The sequence below is a fragment of the Mesoplodon bidens genome (genome assembly GCF_964165515.1).
Source record: "Mesoplodon bidens genome assembly, chromosome: 3".
NCBI classification, from domain to species: Eukaryota; Metazoa; Chordata; class Mammalia; order Artiodactyla; family Ziphiidae; genus Mesoplodon; species Mesoplodon bidens.
In genome coordinates, this window is record NC_138178.1 from 33,676,644 (window position 1) to 33,701,371 (window position 24,728).

Here is a 24,728-nt window from a genome sequence, read left to right on the forward strand (position 1 = left end):
CTAGCCCGCTCTCCAGGGGATGCCTGTGTGCAATAAAGTTGGAGAAATGCTAGCTGGCTTCTCTCTCACTATCCTACCAGCTCCTACCTTCTCTTAGTTTGAGATGACATTGCAATTCATTTCATCTTTAGGAATTGGAAGCACAGTTTCCAAAGGAGAGAGCAGGCTTTGAACTTTGCCACCTGCTAGCTGTGTACCCTGGCTACCGAAAGAAAAGTGACACTCTCTGTGCCTCAGTTTCCCCATCCGTAAACTAGGGATTAATAACGACACCTAGCTACCAAAGACTAAATTAGCCAGTAGACGAAAAGTGCACAAAGCAGTGCCTGACACCTAGAAAAGGCTGTGTTAGTGTTTGCTATGATTATCATGATTGGCATTGCTGGTGAGAAAGCTGTGAGCTTCAGACAGATTAACGAATTTACTCAAGGTTGCTGTGTTAGCTTCCTGGGGCTACCGTAACAGAGTACCACAGGCTGGGTGGCTTAAAGTACAGAAGTGTATCTTCTCAGTGTTCTGGAGGCCAGAAGTCCAAGATCAAAGTTGCAGCAGGTTTGGCTTCTTCTGAGGGCTCTCTCCTTGGCTTGTAGGTGGCATCTTCCTCCAGCATCCTCACGTGGTCTTCCCTCCGTGTGTCTGTGTCCTGCTCTCCTCTTCTTCTTCTTCTTTTTTTTTTTTTTTTGCAGTACGCGGGCCTCTCACTGTTGTGGCCTCTCCCGTTGCGGAGCACAGGCTCCGGATGCGCAGGCTCAGCGGCCATGGCTCACGGGCCCAGCCGCTCCGCGGCACGTGGGATTCTCCCAGACTGGGGCATGAACCCGTGTCCCCTGCATCAGCAGGCGGACTCTCAACCACTGCGCCACCAGGGAAGCCCTCTCCTCTTCTTATAAGGACACCAGTCATACTGCATTAGGACTCACCCACATAACTTCATTTTACCTTCATTTCCTCTGTCAAGGCCCCTTCTCCAGATACAGTCTCAGGCTGTGGGACTGGGGGTTAAGACTTCAGCATATGACTCTTGAGGGAACACAGTTCAGCCCATAACAGGTTCAACCATTAAGTGGCATAAAAGTCAATCAAACTACGTCCAAGAGAATTCATGAGGGTGTGGTTGTTCCAAAGCCCCCTCTGTCTCAGCAGGAGACAGAGTGGCCTATATACACGTGTGTCATCATAAGGGAAGTGTCCAGATCCATTAGGCTGAAATCAAATCTTTCCCCTGAGCTCCGCTCAGTGAGGCAAAGACGGAATGTCCAGACTGTTCTGTCTGGACAGTGGTACCATCTCTTTTATCTCCCTTTGCCCAGGAAGTGAGCAGCTGGTCATTTTGGAATATAGTGCCTAGTGTTCTTGCCTCTCTCTCCTCTTGACAGTAGGATATTCCGGGCTTGGGGGTGGGGGGCAGGATTCATATCTGATTCTTTTCTGTACCACCCACAGGACATAATCTGGAGACCAAGAGAGATGAGTTGATATTTTTAGAGCCAGCGATCTCAGCTGAGCCTCATAACAGTAACTCCTGGTTATGGGTAGTATTATTGTTCCCATTTAAAAAATGAGAAGGCTAAGGCCCAGAGAGTTTGAGTCACTTGGCTAAGGTCACACAGCTGGTGAGGGCTGGAGTTGGAACTCAAACCAGGTTCTCAGCTCCATCTCCCAGGCTCTTTCACCCATCGTGCTGTGCATCCTTCAGAACAGCAGCTCCCACAGCTTGAGCACTGACCACCGGTCAGGCCGAGAGCTTTATGATCTTTGCATAGAGCATCTTGTTTGACCCTCACAATGACCTTGGAATTTAAGATGCATTATTTCAGTTTGGGTTTTTATTTATTTATTTATTTTTGGCTGTGTCGGGTGCTCGCTGCTGCGTGTGGGCTTTCCCTAGTTGCGGCGAGCTGGGGGCTACTCTTCGTTGCGGTGCGTGGGCTTCAGTTGCTGTGGCACGTGGGCTCAGTAGTTGCGGCGCACGGGCTTAGCTGCTCCACGGCATGTGGGATCTTCCCGGACCAGGGCTTGAACCCGTGTCCCCTGCATTAGCAGGCGGATTTCCTGCGCCACCAGGGAAGTCCCAATTATTTCAGTTTTACGGATTAAAAAAGCGAGGCCCAAGTGGTCAGACGGTTTTCCCCAATGTGAACTGCATGGCTGGGATAGAAGACTCTGGAGCCTGCGCTCCTGGTCACCACAGTGTCCTGCTGGTCTGAGCCGAGCCTCGTCTAGGTTTGCATGAAATGAGAATTGCCTTAGTGCGGGTGTGACAGGGAGAGTGACGGCTGTCACTGTGCTGTCTCCTACCCCAAACTGGCTTCCGGATCACCCTGCAGTCCCATCTCACCCCTGGCCTCAGACCTTACACTGACCCTCCCCACTACCCCCTACTCCCTTTCTTTCTTTTTTTTTTTTTTTTCCACATCTTTATTGGAGTATAATTGCTTTACAATGGTGTGTTAGTTTCTGCTTTATAACAAAGTGAATCATCTATACATATACATATATCCCTGTATCCCCTCCCTCTTGCGTCTCCCTCCCACCCTCTCTATCCCACCCCTCTCTATCCCACTCCTCTAGGTGGTCACAAAGCACTGAGCTGATCTCCCTGTGCTATGGGGCTTCTTCCCACTAGCCATCTATTTTACATTTGGTAGTTTATGATAATCCCTGAAGAAAGTTCTGGCTTCTGCAGGCTCTTCAGGCATCAAGAACCCACATCCCTCTGGGGTCGGAGATGCCAGGGGGCACGTACTTGCTAATGCTGCTGCCCCAGAGATGTAGGGGCCTCTCTGGAGGCTTGAATAACACCGCGGTCCTTTCTCTCTGCAGGTGACAGGTCCTACCCTAGGGCAGCTGAAGGAAGAGCGAAGCCTCAACCCCTGGTGTGTGATGGCAGCAGCGAGGAGACCCAGAGACAGAGGGTAGCAGGCGACGCCTCTTGTCCCTGCTTTTCCTCCTGCCCTTCCACGCCCCTGTGAGGCCTGGCAAACACGGCATGGAGCTGCAGCTGGACAGGAAGATGCTGAGCTTCTGGAAAACTTCAGCTTGTTCTTGTGAAGCCTTGTGGAGTATCCCGCAGTGCCGGCCCTTCCTCTTCCAAATGGCTCTGCCAAAGGGGTTCACCGCACCCTGTAAGGAAGAGGCCAGCTCAGGACCATTGGGACCCAGCAAGGGCAGCCTTCAGCCAGCCTCCAGCCAACAGCTTCCTGCGGAGCCTTCTAGCATTGTTAGCCAACCGTGCACTCTTCGCAGGCCTTCAGCAGCTGGGCACCCTTTCAAGACTGCATGTTGCCAGCTGGAGAAGCTGAATCCTAACTTGTGTTGCCAGAGAGCTTTTAGTGGCCAGCTGAGAAAGCTGTCCTCTCTTGGTGAAGAATTCCCAAGTGAAATTTGAGAAGCTTTGGGATTCACAGCAACAGAATGTTTCTCGAGGTTTCTGTACTCAGGCCCAGGAAGCCACTCACGGAGGACCACCCCCAGCAATGGGGGGTCGTGACCTCTTTGGAGCAGGGGGACCTCTCTGTATCCAGTGGCACTCAGATATAGCAGGTCTCTCTCTTGGATGTTGGGGAAAAGAGGTTTTGAGCATTATCCTGACAGTGGGAATTGTTTTTACATCCATCCGGAAAGTGATTACTTTTTTGTCTCTGAAATGGTCAGAAGATGTCAGGGCCACAAATTCCCTGTACTCCAACCTTCCACTCTGCACACGGGAAGTCGAGGCCCGGAGAAGGGAATGTCTGGATGAGGGTCACCCGGCAGTTAAGGCGGGAGGGGTGCATGCACCCGGATTGCCCCCCGCACCCGTACCTCCACCCTGGGTGCCGGCCACATTCCTCTGCCAGCTCACGGCCCAAAGTTTGGGTTCCCTTCATGGAGCCCCAGGATGATTTGGGGCTTCTCAGCAGCAAAGAGCAAACTAAACAGATGGAGACTCGAGAGCTGGGCTCTGGCTTTCCCCAAGGACCACAAAACACTCCTGTCCCGGTGTCCCCTTCTTTTTATTGCAAAGAGCATGAAAGCAGACACTCCTCTTCTGGGGGCCATGGGAAAGGCGCCATTCCCAGATGCTGTGACGCCTGACTTCAGCGGCCCTGCAGAGGCGACTAGAATGGGTCCTGTTGTTCTCGGCATATCAGGCCAGGGCCAGGCAGGGTGCCCGCCAGGAGGACACTGCGGGCATTGACGCTGAGAGTATGCTTTCCTCCCTCCCCCGGCCTCCCCAGCGCACCTGTGCGGGAAGGACCAGGCACAGGGCCAGGGTGCTCTGTATCAGACCCTCTTGCCGAGCTCACACAAAGTGCTTCACCAGGAGCTGAAAGGTCAGGGATGATCAGATTTGTCCCTGAGCTCGTTCAAAGGGAGGAGCCTGTGTGAGATGAGAGAGATTTGGCCCCTTTCTCAGTGTGGGAGAATATCTATTTGTTTCCAGGCATGACTACAGTCACGCTCTGGAGAGGACCTGGGGACGTGGGCATGGAAGCTGGAGCTGGCCGCTCCCCAAGCCCCACCTAAGCACTCTTGTGCGGCACACAAGACTTGAAGACAGAGATGTTTCTCCAAGGGCATTATATTATGAAGGGGGAATTAGGCATCTTTTTTTTCCAAGTTCCTGTCTTGAGGTTTTATCTAGACAGGTTCCCGTATTCACCTTCTGTCTGAGTACAAGGGGGAGAAAAGTGGCTTCATAAAATAGAAATGTAACAAAATTCATTTAATTCCATCGCACATAAAAATAAATCCACAGTCTAGGGCTGTTTCAGTTCTCCACAGGGTCAGAGCCTAGGTTCTTACTCTCTGCGTTGCCATCTTCAGCACATGGCTCCCATTACATGGCCAAAGATAGCTGCTGAAGATCCAGGCATCATATCCATATTCCAGCCAGCAGGAAAGAGGGAAGAAAGGCTTCCTGCTTTCCCTAAGGACATATCCTGGAATTCACACACTGTACTTTTACTATATTGGCCAGAACTTAATTCCAAGACCACAACTAACGTAAGAGAGACTGGAGAAGGTAGCCTTTATTCTAGGTGGCTGTGTGCCCAGATAAAAACCCAGGGGTTCTTTTCCAGGGAAAAATGGATATTAGGGGACAATTAGCTATCTTTGCCCTGCCTTCCTCTTGGCTGGGTAATATTAGAAGGGTTTATAACACACAGGCATCATATTTAGGATCTCAATATTATCATCAAGACTTGTTTTAGAAGCACAGACTGATATTAGAAACCAGCTAGTCCACATCCTCATTTTTCAGATCAGGAAACTGAATCCCAGAGAGGTTAATCAAATCAGCTGAGATCACACAGCAAATTGGTGGCATCTATTTTCCAGCTCATGTTCAGTGGGAATATGTTTTGTTTTTCTCTGTTTTTTAACTTAAGGGAAAAAAACCCCTTCATTCTGGAGGGTAGTGAGCTCGAGCGCCAAAGATGAAATTCCATCCATCACCGGGTCTCTGAGCTGCAGGACACAGGTGGGACAGTGACAGGGCTTTCATGCCCTGGTCTGCCCAGCCCTGAGTCATGGCAGCTGAGGACTTTGCACTGGCCGGCGGGAGTATGCCCATACTGGCACGGCCTCTGTGTGTGCGTGTGGCCCTGTCTCTGTGTGTGTGTCTGCCCCACACACCGACTCCAGCCTGGGAAGGCTGCAGGTGTGACTCAGTGTGCTTTTTTATTTCAGGGAGCGCTCTGCCAGAATGAGAGCAGCTCACGGTCCGGACGTCTCCTTTAAGGTGCTGCTGACAATCGGCTGGTTCGTCCTGGCCCGCTTTCCTGGTGCTGCATCCACAGGTGAGCCACTGCAGAGCAGCTGGACCTCTGCATCTCCATGAGGAAGGCCAGGAGAAGGAGCTGCAGGGGGCGGTCAGGGTGACTGGGCTCTAGCCTACCCCTGCTAACCCGTTGATCCTGGGCAAGTCTTATCTTGGTCTTCAGTTTCATCATCCACAAAATGAGGGGGTTAGACTAGGCTCAGGGGTTCCAAACTCAGTGTCTACGGGAACCAGGCACATGACACAAAGCAGTGAAGCTGGCCAGGTAGAGATGTGGTCACCTGGGGAGTTCAGGCCCCTCTTCAGGGACACCCACTTCTCAGTCCCGGCCAATTGCTGCCACATGGGGAGGCGGGACCCCTGTTGCAAGACCTATTGAATTTTTAAGAGAAGTCAGAAATCTAGACTTTCATGTAAAAGCTCTCTACTTGTTAAAGGATGGCAACCAATTGAAATTTTACCGAACACTCAGGGTGGTGGTGGAGCAGAGCAAACAACACGTATCTGCCAGCCGGCCTGCCGCCTCCGAGCCACCTGATCGCAGTGTTCCCTTCCTGCTTTGCCGTCATAAGATCTGGGTGCATTAAAGCACCTTGTTAGCCGTGATGCTCTAGGTGAGCTTTAGATCTGTTTTTCTGATCTCGATATCGTCAGCTTTTTCTTTGAGTGATTTTGAATTAAAATCCAGAAGCACAAGGCAAGTTTGTGTGGGCTACAAAAAAAGCAATCAGATAAACCAAGCTTGGGGTAGAAGTTGAGAGATGGGGACAATTGAAACATTTTGAATAGAGGTTGAGTCATAATGCCACCACCATGGATTGCTTTTTTAAAAATGCTATTATTATCACTTGAGCTGAATGTTTTTCTACAATAAGAATAAAGGAGCTTACATTGTATTATATCTTGTTTTTCTCAGCCCACTGGTGCAAGGAAGTAACCTCTAATCATAACTAGTGAAATCCCTTCAATGTGATTCCTTATAGAATTTTTTTTTTTTTTTTTTTTTTTTTTGTGGTACGCGGGCCTCTCACTGTTGTGGCCTCTCCCCTTGTGGAGCACAGGTTCCGGATGCGCAGGCTCAACGGCCACGGCTCATGGACCCAGCCGCTCCGCAGCATGTGGGATCTTCCCGGACCGGGGCACGAACCCATGTCCCCTGCATCGGCAGGCGGACTCTCAACCACTGTGCCACCAGGGAAGCCCTAGAATCTTTTTGGTCCTTAGGGGACATAGCAAGCAAGCAATATTTTCACTCTCAATGCAACAATCGTCAATATTGCCTGAATTCATTCATTTAGTCCTTCCATCACTTATTCAATTAATAACCACCAAGGGGACACTGACCCTGTGCCAGGAACTGGGTTTAGGGTTCTCTTTTAAGGTGAATCACCTCGCGGCCTTGGGGAGGTCTCTGGGTGTTTCCTCTTACATCCTGGGTCTCTCTCTTCTGTTTGATTATAAACCACTTGGAAAGGAGGCTGTGCCTTTCGTTCCCTCTGGTCCTTGCTTTTCTCTGACGTCAGAGGGATGCAGAAGCCAACACCCTGCCATTCATGCTCCAAGTAGAGCTTGCATCCACTCTGAATCCCACTTCCTGCAGCCCCTCCTGGGAAGGGTGGCTGCTGTGGTGATATCTCAGCAAAGGCCTTGACCGTTGCCAGCTACTCACTGATTCCTACAAATGAAGAGCCACTGAAACCAACGTTTACCAAGAGCAAAATCTCTAGCTCCAGCGAAGGGGTGTTCATCCACGGCCAGTCTTGTAACTGCAGTGCTTATGCTGTGGGTATCAGAGCTGCTGGAGCTCCGGGAATTGTGCTCCTGATGACAGGAGAGCCTACAAGTGTCAGGCTGACCGCCTCCAAATCCGGACGCAAAGAATGACACAAACGCGTGCAGTTGGAGAATAAGGGGCAGTTGGGATTCTCCTAGGAGATGTGGGTCGTGAGACCCTGGGCTTTGTCCCGTGGAATTGGAATGATTCCTTCTCGGCACGCTCATGGCTCCATGCCTGGATCTCTGGGCTCGCCAGTCGCCACGTGCATTCCCTGCATGGCTGAGGAGTCACCACCTTGGAAACAGACACTCCAGGTCCAGGACTAGGTGGAGGGCAGCCCAGGGCCTCTGATTGACCTCTGCTGAAAGCCAGCCAAGCACTTGACCCATCTGAAGGCAAACCCAGGGATGGGCATTGGCCCTCAGAAGCCCCTCAGCTGGACGGAGGCTCCAGAGCCCTTGGGATCATCCTTGGCTACTGAGTGCCCAGGCAGAGGCCCCCAGCCCCCGCCCCTACCTCGGCCCCTCCTGGCAGCTTGCTGGCAACCCTGCTCTTACATTAAAATGAAAAATCCACGGATGAGTAAATGCCACATTTTTTCATTGTTTTGCCACTATTTGAGTCCCATGGGGTTTACAGAATCTTGGAAGGGCTGCTTTAGCAAAACTCCCCAAAACAGTGAAATTCTCTTCTTAATGAATAAGATCCAAAACCTGAGTTAGGGCTGACAGTGAGGCAGACGGGGCATAATGGAGGATGTTATGGAGTATGGGAGGGGAGGGTGTGGAGTGAGACTCAGGAGACACGCACCAAGCACCTGCACCGTGCCTTGCAGAGAAGAGAAGGGCCAGCCGCTGCTTTCAGATGGGCCGGGACGGTGATGAGATGTGGGCTTCCGGAGTCCACATCTGGCAATGCTGAGTAGATAAAGGAGCAGCGCCCTTCCAGTTCTCTTGAAACATATAAACATGGGATCTTACCCTAGAGACAGCCACATCGAAATCAAGTCACATTGAGAACCGACATGCTACTAATTGTACTGAAGCCAGAATTCCTTCTGGGGTCCCATCCAGTGTCGTGGACATTATCCACTGCACCCACCTGGCTCAAGAGACATGGCTTCCCTTAGTGGCCCTTGCTTGGTGCCCAAGGGTGGAATTTGCATCCATTCCTTCCAGTATCTTCCCCAGGGTCTTCACCATCTGAAACTTGCCCCTGCCATGGGTTTACTACACCTCACCTTCCTTCTCCTCCATCCCGCTCCAGCTATTTAAAAATCTATTTCATGCTTGCTCACAACTTTCTAGTGAGAGAAATAAAGGAGGGCACTGGGGCTCCATCACCGAGGCAAACCATTCTCATTTTGTTTTGCCCGTTGCCTCTTCCTGTTGCTCTCCCTCTGGGTTTTTCCCTGCTGTCCAGGGAAATTTTCCCAGTTCCTGAGACAGTCCTCCTAGGTTCACCATACATGGTACCCCACTGGGGTACAGAGCCTTCTTAGCCATAGGAGGAGAGACTCCTCCCACTGCTTCTATTTGCATCGGGGAGAAGTCTGCAACACCCACCATGGGGGCTTTGAGTTCAACTAAACATTCAGACCCATGAGGCTACCACAGGCCATGCTTGGCATCAGGATAACTTCAAAGGGCCTAGGACAGAAACACCGCCCACCATCAGAGCAGCGTCAGGCATTTCTCTTCTGTGAGAGGGGTCTTGGAAGCATTCTACAAGCCTCCAGAAGCTATCTTCTTTTGTTCCCCAGGTGACAGCTCCTTAGGTGAGAGGAAACAAGACTATCATTGGACAGGTGTGTGTATTGCCCCGTCAGAGCTAATATCTCTTATAGCAACTCCATAGATGTAACTTTCAGAGTTGCTGTGTGGGATTTGCCCAATTACGAGTCCCTGCACTCAGGGAAGCCTCCAAGCAAGACATCTCCACCAGGATCATTATAAATTTTGCATAGTTCCTCCCAGTTTAGATGCCATTTACTAAACAGGGGTCACTTTTGTTATAAGATGTTGCTTGGTAACATGCTTTATAGAATACCATCTTTCTCAGGCTTCCAGGGAAACAGAGAAAATTAACTAAAAATCAGATTCTCAGGCAGAAGGGGAAAAGGCTTTGCCAACTTTTTAAACAATGCTTTCCAGGGGAAAGGATGCCTTGGAATACAAGTAATCTGGGTAAATCATTGCCTAACTTTAGATCTTGGAATGTCTTGAGGAGTCATCTGGTCTACCCTTCATTCTATAAAGGGAAAAACTGAGTCCAGAAGAGGGAAGTGACTTGTTCACAGATAAAGGATGAACTAATGAAGGACATTCGACTAAATCCCAGGCCTCCTGGCTCCTATGTCAGGGGTTCTCTTTGCTTTCTAGGGCCCTGCTTTGAGCTCTAGTAGGGAGAAGGCAAGGGCCATGAAAATGCATGATAGACTCCCCACCCCACCGTGCTTGTGATCTGTGGCAGTCCTTGCTTGGGGAGGTTGGTGGGTGGTAACAGTGACATCTCTCTGTCCTTTGCAGTGGCAGCTGAATGCCCTGATCAGTGGCCCGAGCTGCAGCCCTGGAATCCTGGCCATGACCCAGACTACTACGTGCACATAGGCCAGGGCAGAACACTGCTGCTCATCTCTTCTGCCACGGTCCATTCCATCCGCATCTCAGAGGGAGGTAAGCCAGAGTCCCTCCCCTGCCCCATCTCTCTCTGGTCCGCTGCCTCAGAGCCTAGCAGATGGGATGCAGGTTGCCATAACTGTAGATGGACAGAAAAAACGTCACATGCTTTGGGTTCATGTCAGAGCATCTGGTTGTTTGAGATAACCATCAGCTTTGAGCACTTAGGAATGGCTTGTCAGAGGTCCAATCTTAGTGAAAGAAGCATTTATAGAGGAAACTTCTTATTGGTGCTCTGAGCATTCCTGCTTATCTGACCTTCAGATGCTTGCTCATTGAATGCAGCACATGCAGCGATAGCAGTAAACCAAGTAGGCATTATTTACACATCACAAGACAGAGAGAAAAGTAACCACCGTAAGCACAGCAAGCATGGAAGTATTGGAAAGACACGCCTCTTTGCCTGCCTGAGGGATGGCATGAGGGGCTTAGGAGGTCTGCCCTTGACTCTGCTATAATCTCACCACTAAGACTTGTCTTCCTAAACCTCACTCCATTCCTACCTCTTCAGGAAAGCTAGTCATTAAAGACCAAGATGAGGCAATTGTTTTGCGTACCCGGCACATCCTGATTGACAACGGAGGAGAGCTGCATGCTGGGAGTGCCCTCTGCCCTTTCCAGGGCAATTTCAGCATCATTTTGTATGGAAGGTGGGTAGACAGCTTCCATGGGTCACATGATACTCTTGGATCTGACGGGAAGGAGGTTTTTCATGGAAGAGAGGGAGGTAAGACAGCAAGGCTTTAGTGCAAGAAAGGAATTATCATTAGGTCCTGCCAGATGGTAATCATGAACGAGACAGACAGTGGCGATTTGGGTGAGTTGGTGGAGTGCATGAGGCATTTTATTTATTGTGGCTCAGGTCCGGACTTAAGTTACAGAAATCCCTGCCAGCCTTTCAGCTGCCTTCTAATCATGTCATGGCTGAGGGAGTCTCTGTGAATGTTTATTAATAGCATATGATGGACAAGATAAAGAAAAATTCCATGCAGTATTTGCCTCTGGCTGTGCTCCCTCTTCAAGCAATTGAGAGTTCTCAGAATCAGTAGCCAAGAATACACAAGGGTATGCAGTCCAGGTCCAGGTGATCCCACATCTGATATGGACCAAAATATAACATACTTAGAACTGGAAAGAAGTGCCAACATGTTAACTATTGATGAGTATTTCTGCTTGGCCCGTTGGACACATTTTGGTCTGGTGTGGGACAATCTTGGTTGCCAATGCTGTGTCTACTGACCTTGAGCAATCACCAGATGTAACGGGGTCTAAGGTGGCCACAGTGGGAGTCAAGAGCAGTGCAGTCCCCTCTGGGCTTAGCATCCAGTAAAGAGAGGTGTCAGCCAACCATGGAGAGCTGTTCTCTCTTGTAGGGCTGATGAAGACATTCAACCAGACCCTTACTTTGGCCTCAAGTACATTGGCGTCGACAGAGGAGGTACCCTTGAGTTGCATGGACAGAAGAAGCTCTCTTGGACGTTTCTGAACAAGACTCTTCACCCCGGGGGCATGGAAGAGGGAGGTTATTTTTTCGAAAGGAGCTGGGGTCACCGTGGAGTCATTGTTCATGTCATTGACCCCAAATCAGGGACAGTCATCCATTCTGACCGGTAAGGTTTGCCTTCATGTAAACACATTCATTCATTCAACATACACTTACTGAGCATGTGTCCTAGCCAGATGCTGCTCAGGGTGCTGGGAGCACAGCAGTGAGTGAAACAGACAGAAATCCAAGCTGAATTGAACAGGAACAGGCATGTTTGCACACACATACACACATGTAAGCACAGCATAGTTTCAGGCTGTGATCATCGGTAATTAGGGGGAAGAGACATAGTGAGAGGGTACAGGGTAACTAGAGGAGACCACTTTGCATCACGTGGTCTGGAAAGGCCAGTGTAAACAAGCGGCATTATTGAGCTGAGGACCGCTGGGTAAGGCTGAGTCAGGGAAAGAGTTTTCAAGACAGAGCGGCATGTGCAAAGGGCCAGAGATGAGAAAGGGCGTGATGTTCTCACAGGGAGGAAGGGCCAGCAGAGATATGGGAGGGCAGAGGGATGGAAACGAGATGCCATAATGTCAGAGTTTTAGGCAGGGGCGGGTGTGGAGGCCTTGGAGGCCCAGTGAGGAGGCGGGTTTTATTCTGAGTGGGATGCAAAGCCACCGAAGGGCTTTAAGAAGGGTACGATCTGATTTAAAAGAACTGGCTGCTGTGTAGAGAGTGGATTGTTTGTGGAGGGCAAAAGTAAAGCCAGCAGAGGTGGTTAGGAGGCTTCTGCATGGTCAAGGCAAGCAAGGTCGCTGACGAGGACTCAAGTAGAAGTAGTGGCAACAGAAGTGGATGAACTTGAGAGATATTTCAGAGGCAGATAGGGCAAGTCTCCCGCTCCCTGTCCCTTGCCCTGGCTCAGGTATCAGCTGGCAGATCCTGCAGAGGGGGCTCTTGAGGGGGCTGTCCCGGGGGCTCTTGCCCTGGCCTTGCAGAGGCTGTCCCAGGCCACTCAGAAAGATCCACTAGGAAGGGCACAGCTGGAGTAGGCAAGCAGAGACAGCTTTCCTGGTGCTGCTGGAGGATGGGGATATGGAACTCCTCAAAAACAGGGCATGGGCTTCCCAGGTGGTGCAGTGGTTGAGAGTCCGCCTGCCAATGTAGGGGACACGGGTTCATGCCCCGGTCCGGGAAGATCCCACATGCCGCGGAGCGGCTGGGCCTGTGAGCCATGGCCACTGAGCCTGTGCGTCCGGAGGCTGTGCTCCGCCACGGGAGAGGCCACAACAGTGAGAGGCCCGCGTACCGCAAAAAACCCCCCCAAAAAACAGGGCATGAGCTGTGAGCATCCACAGGAAGGCAGCAGGGAATCAGCTGTGATATGGGACAGGGTGGGCAGGAGCACGCAGGACAGCCAACCTTGCCCTCTGGTGGATATTAGTAACAATAATACAATCACTGGACTTTGTGCAAAACCCTGTGTTAACCACTCTATCTGCCATATATAACTGAATCTTCATAAACCCCCTGTCAGGTGGGTTCTCTTGTTATACAGATGAGAACGCTGAGGTTGGGTGAGGCTAAATTTGCTCAGTCACAAGGCTGGGGAGTGTTGGAGCTGCGATTGAAACCCAGATCTGCTCAGGCCCTAAACCACTATATTGTCCCCGCGGGGGCTGACAGCCACCTGCTTGGCCTGGGACGGAGCAATCCTCAGACCACAGTTAACGAAGCCAGGCTGAGCTTGATTGACACAAAATCTATCAGAGAGCCTCTACCTTCACTGGAGAGAGAACAGTCTCCTCAACTGTGTTCTGACTCCTTGGTGCTGCTTCTTTTTTGTTTTGAATTATATTATATTATATTCAATTGATTTTTTTAATTATTATTAATTTTTTATTGGAGTATAGTTGCTTTACAATGTTGTGTTAGTTTCTGCTGTGCAGCAAAGCAAATCAGCCACAGGTATACATATATCCACACTTTTTTAGATTTCCTTCCCATTTAGGTCACTACAGAACACTGAGCAGAGTTCCCTGTGCTATACAGTAGGTTCTCATTAGTTATCTATTTTATACATAGTAGTGTAAATCCCAGTCTCCCAATTCATCCCACCACCCCCTTCCCCCACCTTGGTAACCATAAGTTTGTCCTCTACATCTGTTACTCTATTTCTGTTTTGCAAATAAGTTCATCTCTGCCATTTTTCTAGATTCCACATGTAAGTGATATTATACGATATTTGTTTTTCTCTTTCTGACTTACTTCACTCTGTATGACAGTCTCTAGGTCCATCCACGTCTCTGCAAATGGCACTATTTTGCTCCTTTTTATGGCTGAGTAATATTGCATTGTATAGAGGTGCCACATCTTCTTTATCCATTCCTCTGTTGATGGACACTTAGGTTGCTTCCACGTCCTGGCTATTGTGAATAGTGCTGCAGTGAACATTGGGGTGCATGCATCCTTTTGAATTCTGGTTTTCTCCGGATATGGCGTTGCTTCATAAGTAGTACAACATGGTTACTTGCAGCAGCCAACCTGCAGTTGAATTCATTACTGAAGTGCATAATGAGATGTTATCCCGATAGCTGATGTGGAGGTTCCAAAGACAGGAGACCTCGTCCTTCCTAATCTCCTTCGGGTAAAGTATGAGTCAGTGGGCTCAAGAATCTGAGAGCTGAATGTGTGTGAGTAAGGATATTAATAAACCCTGAACACACACAGAAACGCAGGCTGTGGTCACCTGAGACCTGGTTACCTGGAGAAACAAGAACTTAGGTCGACTCTTGAATGGTAGGAAGTATTTGACTGGCTGGAGAGAAGGTAAGGATGAATGAGTGAAGGCAGGAGTGGGCATGGGGTATGATCATGGGACCCTGAGCTGTACTAGGCTTATAGCAGACGATTCCTGGGGCGGGGCACTGCAGAAGGAAGGGGCCTAGGTGGGGTCAGACCAGGTTATGGGAACAATTAAAAACAAGTTTGAGGACTCAGGAGCATCCATACATTCCTCCCCACTCCCCGTACCACCACTGTTTTCCTTTTCCCAAATCTTGGCTATTCATGCTGGTTTATTTTTCTAGACTTGTTTTAGAATTATTTTGCTTGTGAAGTTCTAAGACAGATGCTTTCGGAATTTCTGTTGCCATTGTACAAAATGTTTATACTTAATAAGTACACTTTATACTTAGAGTTGGGATCATTACACAACTGGGTCTTTCCTTTGTAAATTCTTGTCACCTGTGATATAGGTTTTTTGAGATCTATATTTCATAGCTATTGTACATGGATGAGGGTGGGTTATCTTTGTCAAGTCTGAGATGATCGATTTTTGCTGTAATGAAAGCTTTTTTCTTGAAAAATCATAGCCCTTGAGATCTTTGGGTGGCGTGTTAGTTGTCATACCACAGGTAGGTGCTTAGAGTTCTTTTTTTGGGCCACTGTTAGGACTATTAAAATCCCCTCTCTCTGCTCTTTTTAGGTTTGACACCTATAGATCCAAGAAAGAGAGTGAACGTCTGGCCCAGTATTTAAACACAGTGCCCGACGGCAGGATCCTTTCTGTTGCCGTGAATGATGAAGGCTCTCGAAACTTGGACGACGTGGCCAGGAAGGCGATGACCAAACTGGGCAGCAAACACTTCCTACACCTTGGATTTAGGTATCGCCCATCACTTCCACCTCCCCAGGGCTCCAGAACACTGAAGCATTGCTACCCCAGGCTGACTTTACCTGACTTCCTTGCTCGTCTCCCCAGGCGGCATCACCCTCAGTGGTGACCCTGGGGGATGCAGACATGTGATCCATCCACATTGGACATATTAGGGCTTGTTCTTAAAGGGAGCCTGGTTTTCCTTTTAAGCATATTCCACTCTTCAAGCTCCACAGGTCTCTGTGTATATGAACTCATTCATTCAATCGGCCACTTACAAAATATTAATTGAGCATCTACTGTGTGTAAAAGCCGTGCCTCAGATGTACAGCTAATGGTCATTTTCCCTTTCTTTAGCAACGGGGTCAGAACACGCCTGGGGGGCTTGGCAGACATCTGTTTAGAGACCACATAAAGTGCGTCTGCCCAGCCAAGCCCCCCGGCAGAAGGAGCCCTTTGATGTGCTCCAGGGCGTGTTTTGTTTGCTTTGGATTGCAGTGTCATGCCTGACTTTGGCATGCGCACCTGCTGGCACCAAGAGGAAGCCATTTACCCACAGTAGCCACACCTTTTAATCATGTTGAATCAGATCTCGGTTCAGTGGAAAGTTTAGATCATCTGTCCCGTGGCTATTGGAGACAGGGGTGCACCTCCCTCCAGCTCTGTAGACCGTGGGCAAAATGGGGGCAGGCCAGAGCCTTTTCTGGGCTCTGAGCAAAGCAATTTTACTGCCTGGGCAGAGGTCCTCTGGGCAGGGACAGGACTCTGGGTTCCAGGGTGCTTTTTCTGACTGCCCATGGGCTGCTCCTTCTGGAAGGGTTTGGGCAGGAAACTCAAGCAGCCAAAGATGACAGTGACACTTTAGTATTGTAAAACTCCTTTGTTAACAAAAACCAAGGGTGCTGCTATTTCATTGTGTTATAAGCCAAAAGGCCAGTTAGTTAATTTCCAATGAGAGGCAGAACCACAAAGGGACTGGCTACGTAGGGCCTCAGCAGAAGAACGTCCAAGATCTAGCGTCCAATTTGGCCTGAATTTGAGTCTGGGCTGCACCTCCTGCTAGGGGGCTGCACCTCCTGCTAGGTGACTGCACAAGTGACTCACCATCTCTTTGCAGGCTTCCTGTGTCTGTACAGTGGGATATTTGAGGAGCCAGCTCAAAGGACCCTGGGGAGGGTAAATGTGATAATATGAGCAAAATATTTGCCACTGTGTGTAGCACAGAATAAGAACTCAATAAACATTAGCAACTATTCTCTCCTTGTAAACAAGAGCCACGGAAGGATGGGTGCTATGTTCTATAAGTATAGGAGATAGATAGGTAGGCAGGGATTACATTTTTACCCTTCATTTGTATAGACCCACTTTGAATGACAAACTCAAAGCACCTAAAATCAGTAGAAGATCTGAGACTTGGACCCATCCTTTGTTCATTCACCCAGGAAGGGACTGTTGAGCAAATATTGCCATAAGGCACGAGGGCTGGACTAGCTGTACTGAGCTCTCATGGTAAGTTCTGACCTGCCTCTGGAAGTACTGAGCTCTCGCCAGGAGGCAGACATGAAATGGGAATTGATGACGGGGCGTGAAAGAACAAGAACAGGAGGGGTGAGAGGTGAAGCTGCCAAGGTGGGCACAGGAGGGCCTCTTGCTTTGGGCCAAGGAGCTTGCTTTTTATGCAAATGGGTAGGCACTGAAAGATTTTAAGCAAGGGTGACACAGTCAAATCCCCAACCTCGATGAAGACTTACTTTCCAAGATAAGAGATCAAAACAAAAATAATCAAAGTTATTGAGGACCAAGACCTACTGACATCTCACGGTAAGCGAGAGGCTGGGTTAGGTATTAGGGGGAAGACAAAAACGGATCAGAAAACCTTCCCACCCTAGAGCAGTGCACGCTTCAATGGAGAAAAGAGGAGTGTATAACTTTCCAAGATGGTACCCCCTCTTTTCCTCCTTTGCTTCTCATTAGGAAGAAGAGGTATTTCTTTCCTTCCCAAGGCCCAATGCCGACTCCTGGGTACTCAGTCACATCTGCCTGTGGCATTTTCCTCGAGTTTAACTCATGAGAGAAATAACCTTTCTCCCTTGGAGCATGTTTCCTTGTTTTCCTAAAGGAATCAGAGCACTTGCTTCAGAACCTAATTGAGCCTGGCAGGTGGTACGTAGGTCTGTGGGCTTGTTTGTTATTTGTGATTCATACCCTGTCAACTGCCAGAATGGAGTTGCAGAGGTTCACAGTCCACAAACATCAGGCCAGCCAAGTGGTTCGGAAGGCCAGGGCTTGCAGAGAAAGGCTCTTTTTCTTCTGGAGAAAGGGAAGCCCAGCCTGGAAACGAATTTCCCCAAACAGCCTCTGTGTGACACTCTGCGTCAACTCTACCTGTAGTACAGGCTCAGACGTGTGAAGAACTTTTTTGTTGTTTTTTTTTTCAGACACCCTTGGAGTTTCCTAACTGTGAAAGGAAATCCCTCTTCTTCTGTTGAAGACCACATTGAGTATCACGGTAATAAATGGCGAGAGGCCAAATTCCCTCCAGTGTCTCTCTGACCAAGAGACTCAGGGGCTTTTTGAACCACCCTCCACCCTCAGAACATGGCTGATCCACCACCCAACACCCTGTTGAGTGACTAGCTGCTTAATGGCCAAGTTACGTGAGTGACAGAAGTCCATACTAATTTAAGGCCAATCACTAAGATAATATTTATATTTGCAAAGAAATTGTCATTGGTTTAATCCAAAACAAGTGACACAGGAAAGATGAGAACTGGGACGGAACCAGCAAGGGTAATATTTTGAGCTAAAAAGACACTTTGGCAAATTCCCTGGTGGTCCAGTTGTTAGGACTCCACGCTTTTACTGCCGAGGGTCTGGGTTCGATCCCTGGTCGGGGAACTAAGATCCCACAAGCCTTGCCGTGTGGCCAAAAAAAAAAAAAAAAGATGCTTTGGATGGGCTGTTACCACATAGCACCAGCCTCCTCTGCCCAGGGAAGGTTTCGGTTTGTACTGCCGGTTCTAATCCTGGAGAGGAATTCACACGAGAAACGATGGGGTTCCAAAGTATAGCGTTGTTGGAACACTGCAGTTAAACTTGCAAAACTGAAGCAAAAGAAGGGGCAATAAATAATCTGCTCCGGAATGATTGGCCTGAAATTTTTTTTTTTAACAAAATGACTCAAGATCCATGTGTGTAGGGGGCTTTCTCTGCATTAGCATCACATCCTTCTGAATTTGGGGGTCGGTCTGGTTGCTGACGCCTCTGATCTCCTCTTTGACAGGACACCACGGCTCTGCTGCTGCCCGAGTATTCAAACTCTTCCGGACGGAGCATGGCGAGCTTTTCAATGTCTCTTCATCCAGCGAGTGGGTTCAAGGTCAGGAGTTTGGGACACCTTGGTAAAATGTCACAGGGGGCTAAAAGGCCAGGGCTTTGAAGAATGAGGACTTTTCTTTTGCACCAATAGGACCACTTGACTGTGGCAGTGTCGACTTAGTTTGCAACTGAGAGCTGTCTTTAATTAATCAAGGCTCCGTGGTGAATAGCCCAGAGGGATGTTTTCTCTCAGGGAATACCTCTTCTGTGCCAGGCGATGGCACTGAACAGAGAACACAGACAGGAGGAGTAGGAACCAGCCTTCAAGGAGCCCACACACACGGGGACGGGGGCACGGAAAGCAGCAATCCTCACTGCCATCCTCGGATAATGGGTTCATGGATGGATTTCATCTTTCTCCTTTTGGCCGTAGTGAAGAATATCTATTGCTTTTATAAAATAAGATAGTCAATAAGAGGCACTTTTACTAAAAAGGTGGGAGAGGTAGGGGAAGTTGACAGATGGTTTAGAAGCCCCCGGTACCCAGCCTGGTGAGAACCTGGACAGATGGTATTCAATTCCCATTGTGCCGAGGCTGCCTGGGGGCTACACCAAGTGTGGCTGGCTCTCCTGCGCCCTGCTCGTCTGACCCTGCTCTTTGCTTTCTTCCCAGACGTGCAATGGACAGAGTGGTTTGAACGTGACCACGTGTCTTACACTAAAGGTGGGGAGAAAATTTCAGACCTCCGGGCCACTCACCCAGGGAAAATCTGCAATCGCCCCATTGATATACAGGTAATCAAGTAGTTATAAAGGCTTTGTCTTGAAGAAGACTCTGTAGATCACAGACTTTCGTGCCATTTGGGTGGTGTGAGTCTCACGGCCCTCCTGTGACGTTGGTAAAGCCAGAGAGTACTGTTCTCATTTTAGAGACTGACATGGAAGCTGTGTATCTGCCTGCTCCAGGCCTTCCCACCAGTGAGTTTCAAAGCTAGGCTTCAAATTCTCTCCTGGGTCCTACTGCTGAGTTCCTTTTCCTTCTCCCCAGCTGCTTCTTCAGCCACAGCTGAGGGTGTCCAGTGTGGGGTTGGGTTTGCCCTACTCAGCTTCACTCCTCTGTTGGTCTCCTTTGGGGCCTCGAGTGCACAGGATCTGGCCGGGACTTGGGTGCAAGCTGAGCCTGGCCCAGGTGGAGAGCACCTACAGCCTTGTTCTCCACTCAGTTAATGAAAGCCGGCGTTTGCAGAATGGATGGTGTTTGCTCGGGATCTTCACTTGGAGTTAACTCTGTCCAAAGGGGACCTAGACTTTCTCAGCTGGCTCCATCATGAAAATGTGGGGTGAATAGGCAGCCCTCACAATTCAGTGGCTCAGCTGGTAAGCTTCCGAGCTCAAAGGACCATAAGAAAGACAGAGACATGGGCAAGGAAATGGAGTTTATTTCCTTATGCCTGGTGTTTTTCCAAAACAAGGTTTGGGGCCACTTAACTGTTTGATAGAGAATTAGGAGTCATTTGAGAAAGACCATCCCTGCCCATTTTATCCTCTTTCAGCCAATACAAATAGCAACATTTGTACACCACCTTCTTTCAGATTATCTAACCGCAGGTCCCAGGTCATCTGACTGCTTCCACCTCTCCACCCACTGACCCCCACCCTGAGGCAGGACTTCTGCCCTCTGCCTTGCATCGTAGAGGGACTGTGGGACAAGGGACTACTTTTCCGAGAGAGGACACTCTATTCTGCAGTTAGCAAAGGCCAGGGAAGCCTTTCTCATTGTTTGGCTAAGGCTCTCCGTTCACGTGGCTCCAGCGTTACTGAGAAGGGTTTACCCAGATTCAGTTACACGTTGGAGACTCTTCTTGGGTCCAACAGAATCAAAATGTTCTGACTCCCCCAAAGCACATACTTCCCAGATTTAATTTTAATTTTCTCTTGCAACCCTGAATGTTCAGCTCTAATTCTGAAAGAGCCATCATTTTATTCCTCCAGTTCACTTGGCTACAGGAAGTCCAGTCTTATACCAGCACTCCCTGCCCAAGTATTTCTGGAAATCCTCGAGGAATGCTTCCATGCTCTGCAAATCCCCCCTGGTGTTTGCTCTGCCAGCTGCCTGGCTCCAGATCACTGTTGTTTAGAAGACCACTTCTCCATGCTAGGAAAATAGCTTTCCTTAGGCATTTCTAGCTCTCAGTAACTTTGCTCCCAGCACAGATAATGGGCTCTTCCTTGAGAGTGTCAAAGCACGATTAATCCCAGGCTAACACAGTGAATGAAACTTTACTAAAGGCTTGGAGATAGCAGAAGAGATTGGAGAAAGTATACATATTTTTCCATATGTTACATATATAATCATATGTGACTGCTCACCAGCTCCATAATCCAAGACCTTCCACGGGGACCCAATCCCAGACTCTGTAACCACCAGTCTGCCGCCATATTGCAGGGCCCAGTTTCCTTCCAACAAAAGGAATAGCCTTGACAATGAATTCCCTGAGTTCAAGGTCTCAACTATTCGAGGTCCAGAGAAGAATAAAAGACCCAACAACAGTTTTCCCCATTACCCAGAAGCTTGGGCCAGCCTTCCCGCAAAAGTGTATTCTTTGACAATATTTTGCTGAGCATTATAAACCCCTTATTAGTTCAAAACTCTCAATTCCAGACTAAAATCTTGGCTTTTTCTTGGCAAAACAAAGGTTCCTTGAGGCAGTCATCTAAAAACATGTCACGTGCCTCCAAAAGTGAATCAAAGCTCCACCTCTAAAGGAAAGGAGGAAGTGCTCCATCCTGGAAAGGCCAGGTTCATCCCTTTTCTCCTCACCATCAGCCTTTAATCGGTAGTGGCCCCAGACTTAGCCAGAACATCTCTTTCTAGTCATAAAAGACAATGAGGTAGAATATACCCCGGGTTTTTCTGAAGTCAGAAATGCAAAGCCAGGCTTGTCCTATGTTTACCACAGGTGAGAAAAGCAAGATTACATCCTCTTTATAAATAGAGTGTCAGACACATCAGCCAGGAGCTAAATGCCCTAGTTAATTAACCCACCAGAGAGACTGAAACAAAACTGAAATGCCCACGTGCCCATTTTTGCCACTATGGGAAATAACAGGTTACTGTGGTCACTAGCCACCTCTGACCACCGTGCAGGCCCCAGTGCACCTGAAGACTCTCCAGGGCTGTGGCCGCCCCACACAAGGGGTCCCCCAGATACTTGCTCTACCCTGACACGGTCAAATCCTCTGGAGGGGGAGGGGGTGTTAAGGACATTTGTCACCTAGGCAGGATGGTGAGTTGGAAAGAAAGAGGAAATAGGACTAACACAGTCAAGGAAATTTTTTCCAGATCCGATAGCTTGTGATTCTGCAGAATCAAAACCAAAACCACAGTCCCCTGTTCCCATGTCATCACCCTTCTTGAGGTTCTCCTGGATTGAAATCTCCTCTCCTCCCACCTTCTCCCTTAAAACCCACCCGCCCTTCAAGGCCAGTGGGACCTACTGGACTCACACATCCCTGGGGCTGAGACCATATTGGGCAGTCCCCTCTTCCCCGGCACAGTGGCTGGAGGTCAGTCTGGTGGTTGGAAGATGTATTTTGAAACCAGATAGCTCCTAGTTTGCATCCAGTTCTGCCACTTGTGAGCTATGGCCTATCAGCAGTGACAGGACTAGGGTTAGACGTGTGAGGGGCCCAAGGCACAAAATTTAAGGTGGCACTCGCTCCCAGGTGCCGACTCTGCACTCACATAACCCTGAGAGTGAGTGCTGCCTTAAGTCTTGCACCCTGGATCATCCTCACTAGCAATCCTGGCCATAGATATCAGTCAAGTTATTTAATTTAGTGCCTCAATTTCCTCATAAGCAAAAATGGAGATAATAATTGTTCCCTCATGGGATTATTTTGTGGATTTAATGCAACAATACATGAAGTGTCTGACTTATAGTGAGTGCCCATAATTTTTTTATTATTTTAAAATTATTTTCCTATGTTATTGTTTATTATGATATTGCTAGTTATTTTATAATTATTTTCATGAATAACAATCACATTGTGTCTACTTAAAGTGAAGATCAAGGTTCACTGGACAGTGGTAAAGCCTTTTTTACTCTTCTTATCCAAAGCTAAGGTTGTTCTTACGGTTAGAAAAAGGAAAACAAGAAAAGCAGCAAAACTGAGTAGATGTTTTCCTGAAATTTTTACTGGATGTTGCACCTTAAAAAATGTCCAGCTCCATTGGATGATGTTTTCAGGCTCAGTTCTCAATATTAAGGGGTGTCTTCATTGAAAAACATGCTGGCCTCAGGGGAAAAGATCTGGGGGTCAGAGGCATGGGCTTGACAGTCAGGTGACCTTGAGCTTGCTTCTAAACCCCTCTGAGCCTTAGTGTTTTCTTCTAAGAGCAAGTGTGCAATGCCTGCCTCTCTGCTGCGGATACCACCCCAGATAATGGCTGTGAGTGTGTTGCTTGCATGAAAGGGCTGAATTTTCATTCTGGCTGGACTCACGTCTCCATAGCTCTCCTTCCAAGCCAAAGGCAGTGGCTATCTGCTGGGTTCAAAACAGGGTTTCCTAAAAGTGCCCCCCACCCTGCCTTTTTAGATTGACTATATTTTACCTTCCTATTTGCCCAGCCCTGGTCCCTTTGGTTTCTGTGCCAAAGAGGACAACAGCTGCAGCCCTTGCTCTAAATTGCAAGTCTCTGATGACAGCCACAGTCATGATGCAGACATACCCCGGCCCTGGGATGAGCCCCAGCTGGCAGGGATCATGCCCTTCTCTGAACCCACTCCCTAAATTCTCTACCTGGCCTTGAAGCTTCTTGCGCATCAGCTCTCATCAGCTGAGACTGTGCTCTGTGCCAGGCCCTGGGCTGGATGCTGGGATCAGGGAGGGAGGCAAAACCTGACCTTTCCAGAACCCACCAGCCACTGGAAGGAGACAGACACTGAACCAAGGGCAGTAGGCAGTAGTGCCTGAGGGCAGCAGTGGGAGGGGCTGCGAAGCACCAGCCGTATAGTTGGATGCATCCAAATTCAAATGGGCAAGTTACCCAACCTCTCTGAGCGTCAGTTTCCAAATCTGTAAAACCAGCAACAATCTCATAGACCTCATAGCCAAGAAGAGGAAATGAAATACTGGATGTAGCTCCATAACTACAAGAGGGGTTCTCAAACATGACTTCCCATTGGAATCACCTGGGCAGCCGTTAAAAGTTCTGATGCCCAGGCTGCCCCCTGGACACAATCAAATCTGAGACTCCGAAGATGGGGCCAGGGCGTGAGTATTTTTAAAGGCTCCCCACAGGATGTGGAGCCACATTTAGGCACCAGTGGATTGATCATAGTGAGTCTTCAATAAATGTTGGCCACTCTTGATGGTGCTGGTGGTGGTGAGTGGTACAAGTTGTAAGAAAGCAGCCAGCCCAGCTCCTAAAAGAGTGTGTGCTTGCTGTAAATGCTCCATAAAATGTTCACCAGGGCAGTCAATCCCTGGTTTGGATACCAAATACGGTAGGACCCCAGGCAAGATGTTTATCCATCCTGTGACTTCATGCTGTCTTTCTTATACAAAATCGAGAAGGGGAAACGTTAGAATAATGATGTAAGGCCATTGTAAATAAGTTTTGCAGCAGGAACAATTTTAGACTCGTGTGTATATGTTTGTAATATTAATCATCACCTTCCTTCTTTGCAAAAAGAAATGACTTTGCTCTGTAATTTCCATGCTGTTCCCAGGCCACTACAGTGGATGGAGTTAACCTCACCACCGAGGTTGTCTACAAAAGAGGCCAGGATTATAGGTTTGTGTGCTATGACCAGGGCCAAGACTGCCAGAGCTACCGTGTGCGGTTCCTCTGTGGGAAGCCTGGTAAGCAGCTCCTTGCTGGGGACAGAAGTGCAACCGTGGCTCGGTTCCTTGAGCTTCCAGCTATGCATTGGGAGTTTCGATGGCTGGGTCAGCTGCCTCTGGGCATCTCAGTGACCCCGTGCTCCTGCCAAGCTCGCGATGGAGAGCACTTCTGTGACACAGGAGCCGTGGGAGTG

General features: G+C 48.9%; 1 protein-coding gene across 2 annotated transcripts in view; it reads left to right on the plus strand.

The window, feature by feature from the left end:
- Window positions 1–24,728, plus strand: part of CEMIP (cell migration inducing hyaluronidase 1) — a 161,112-nt gene that overhangs the window by 83,022 nt on the left and 53,362 nt on the right. For both annotated transcript variants that reach the window (XM_081228743.1, XM_081228744.1), the window contains exons 2-10: window positions 5,677–5,786; window positions 10,073–10,219; window positions 10,734–10,872; window positions 11,596–11,832; window positions 15,196–15,375; window positions 17,805–17,875; window positions 18,650–18,745; window positions 19,358–19,479; window positions 24,420–24,552. In XM_081228743.1, coding sequence (XP_081084869.1) covers window positions 5,693–5,786; window positions 10,073–10,219; window positions 10,734–10,872; window positions 11,596–11,832; window positions 15,196–15,375; window positions 17,805–17,875; window positions 18,650–18,745; window positions 19,358–19,479; window positions 24,420–24,552 — 1,219 coding nt within the window. In that variant the 5' untranslated portion in view covers window positions 5,677–5,692. The remainder of the gene's footprint in view (window positions 1–5,676; window positions 5,787–10,072; window positions 10,220–10,733; window positions 10,873–11,595; window positions 11,833–15,195; window positions 15,376–17,804; window positions 17,876–18,649; window positions 18,746–19,357; window positions 19,480–24,419; window positions 24,553–24,728) is intronic.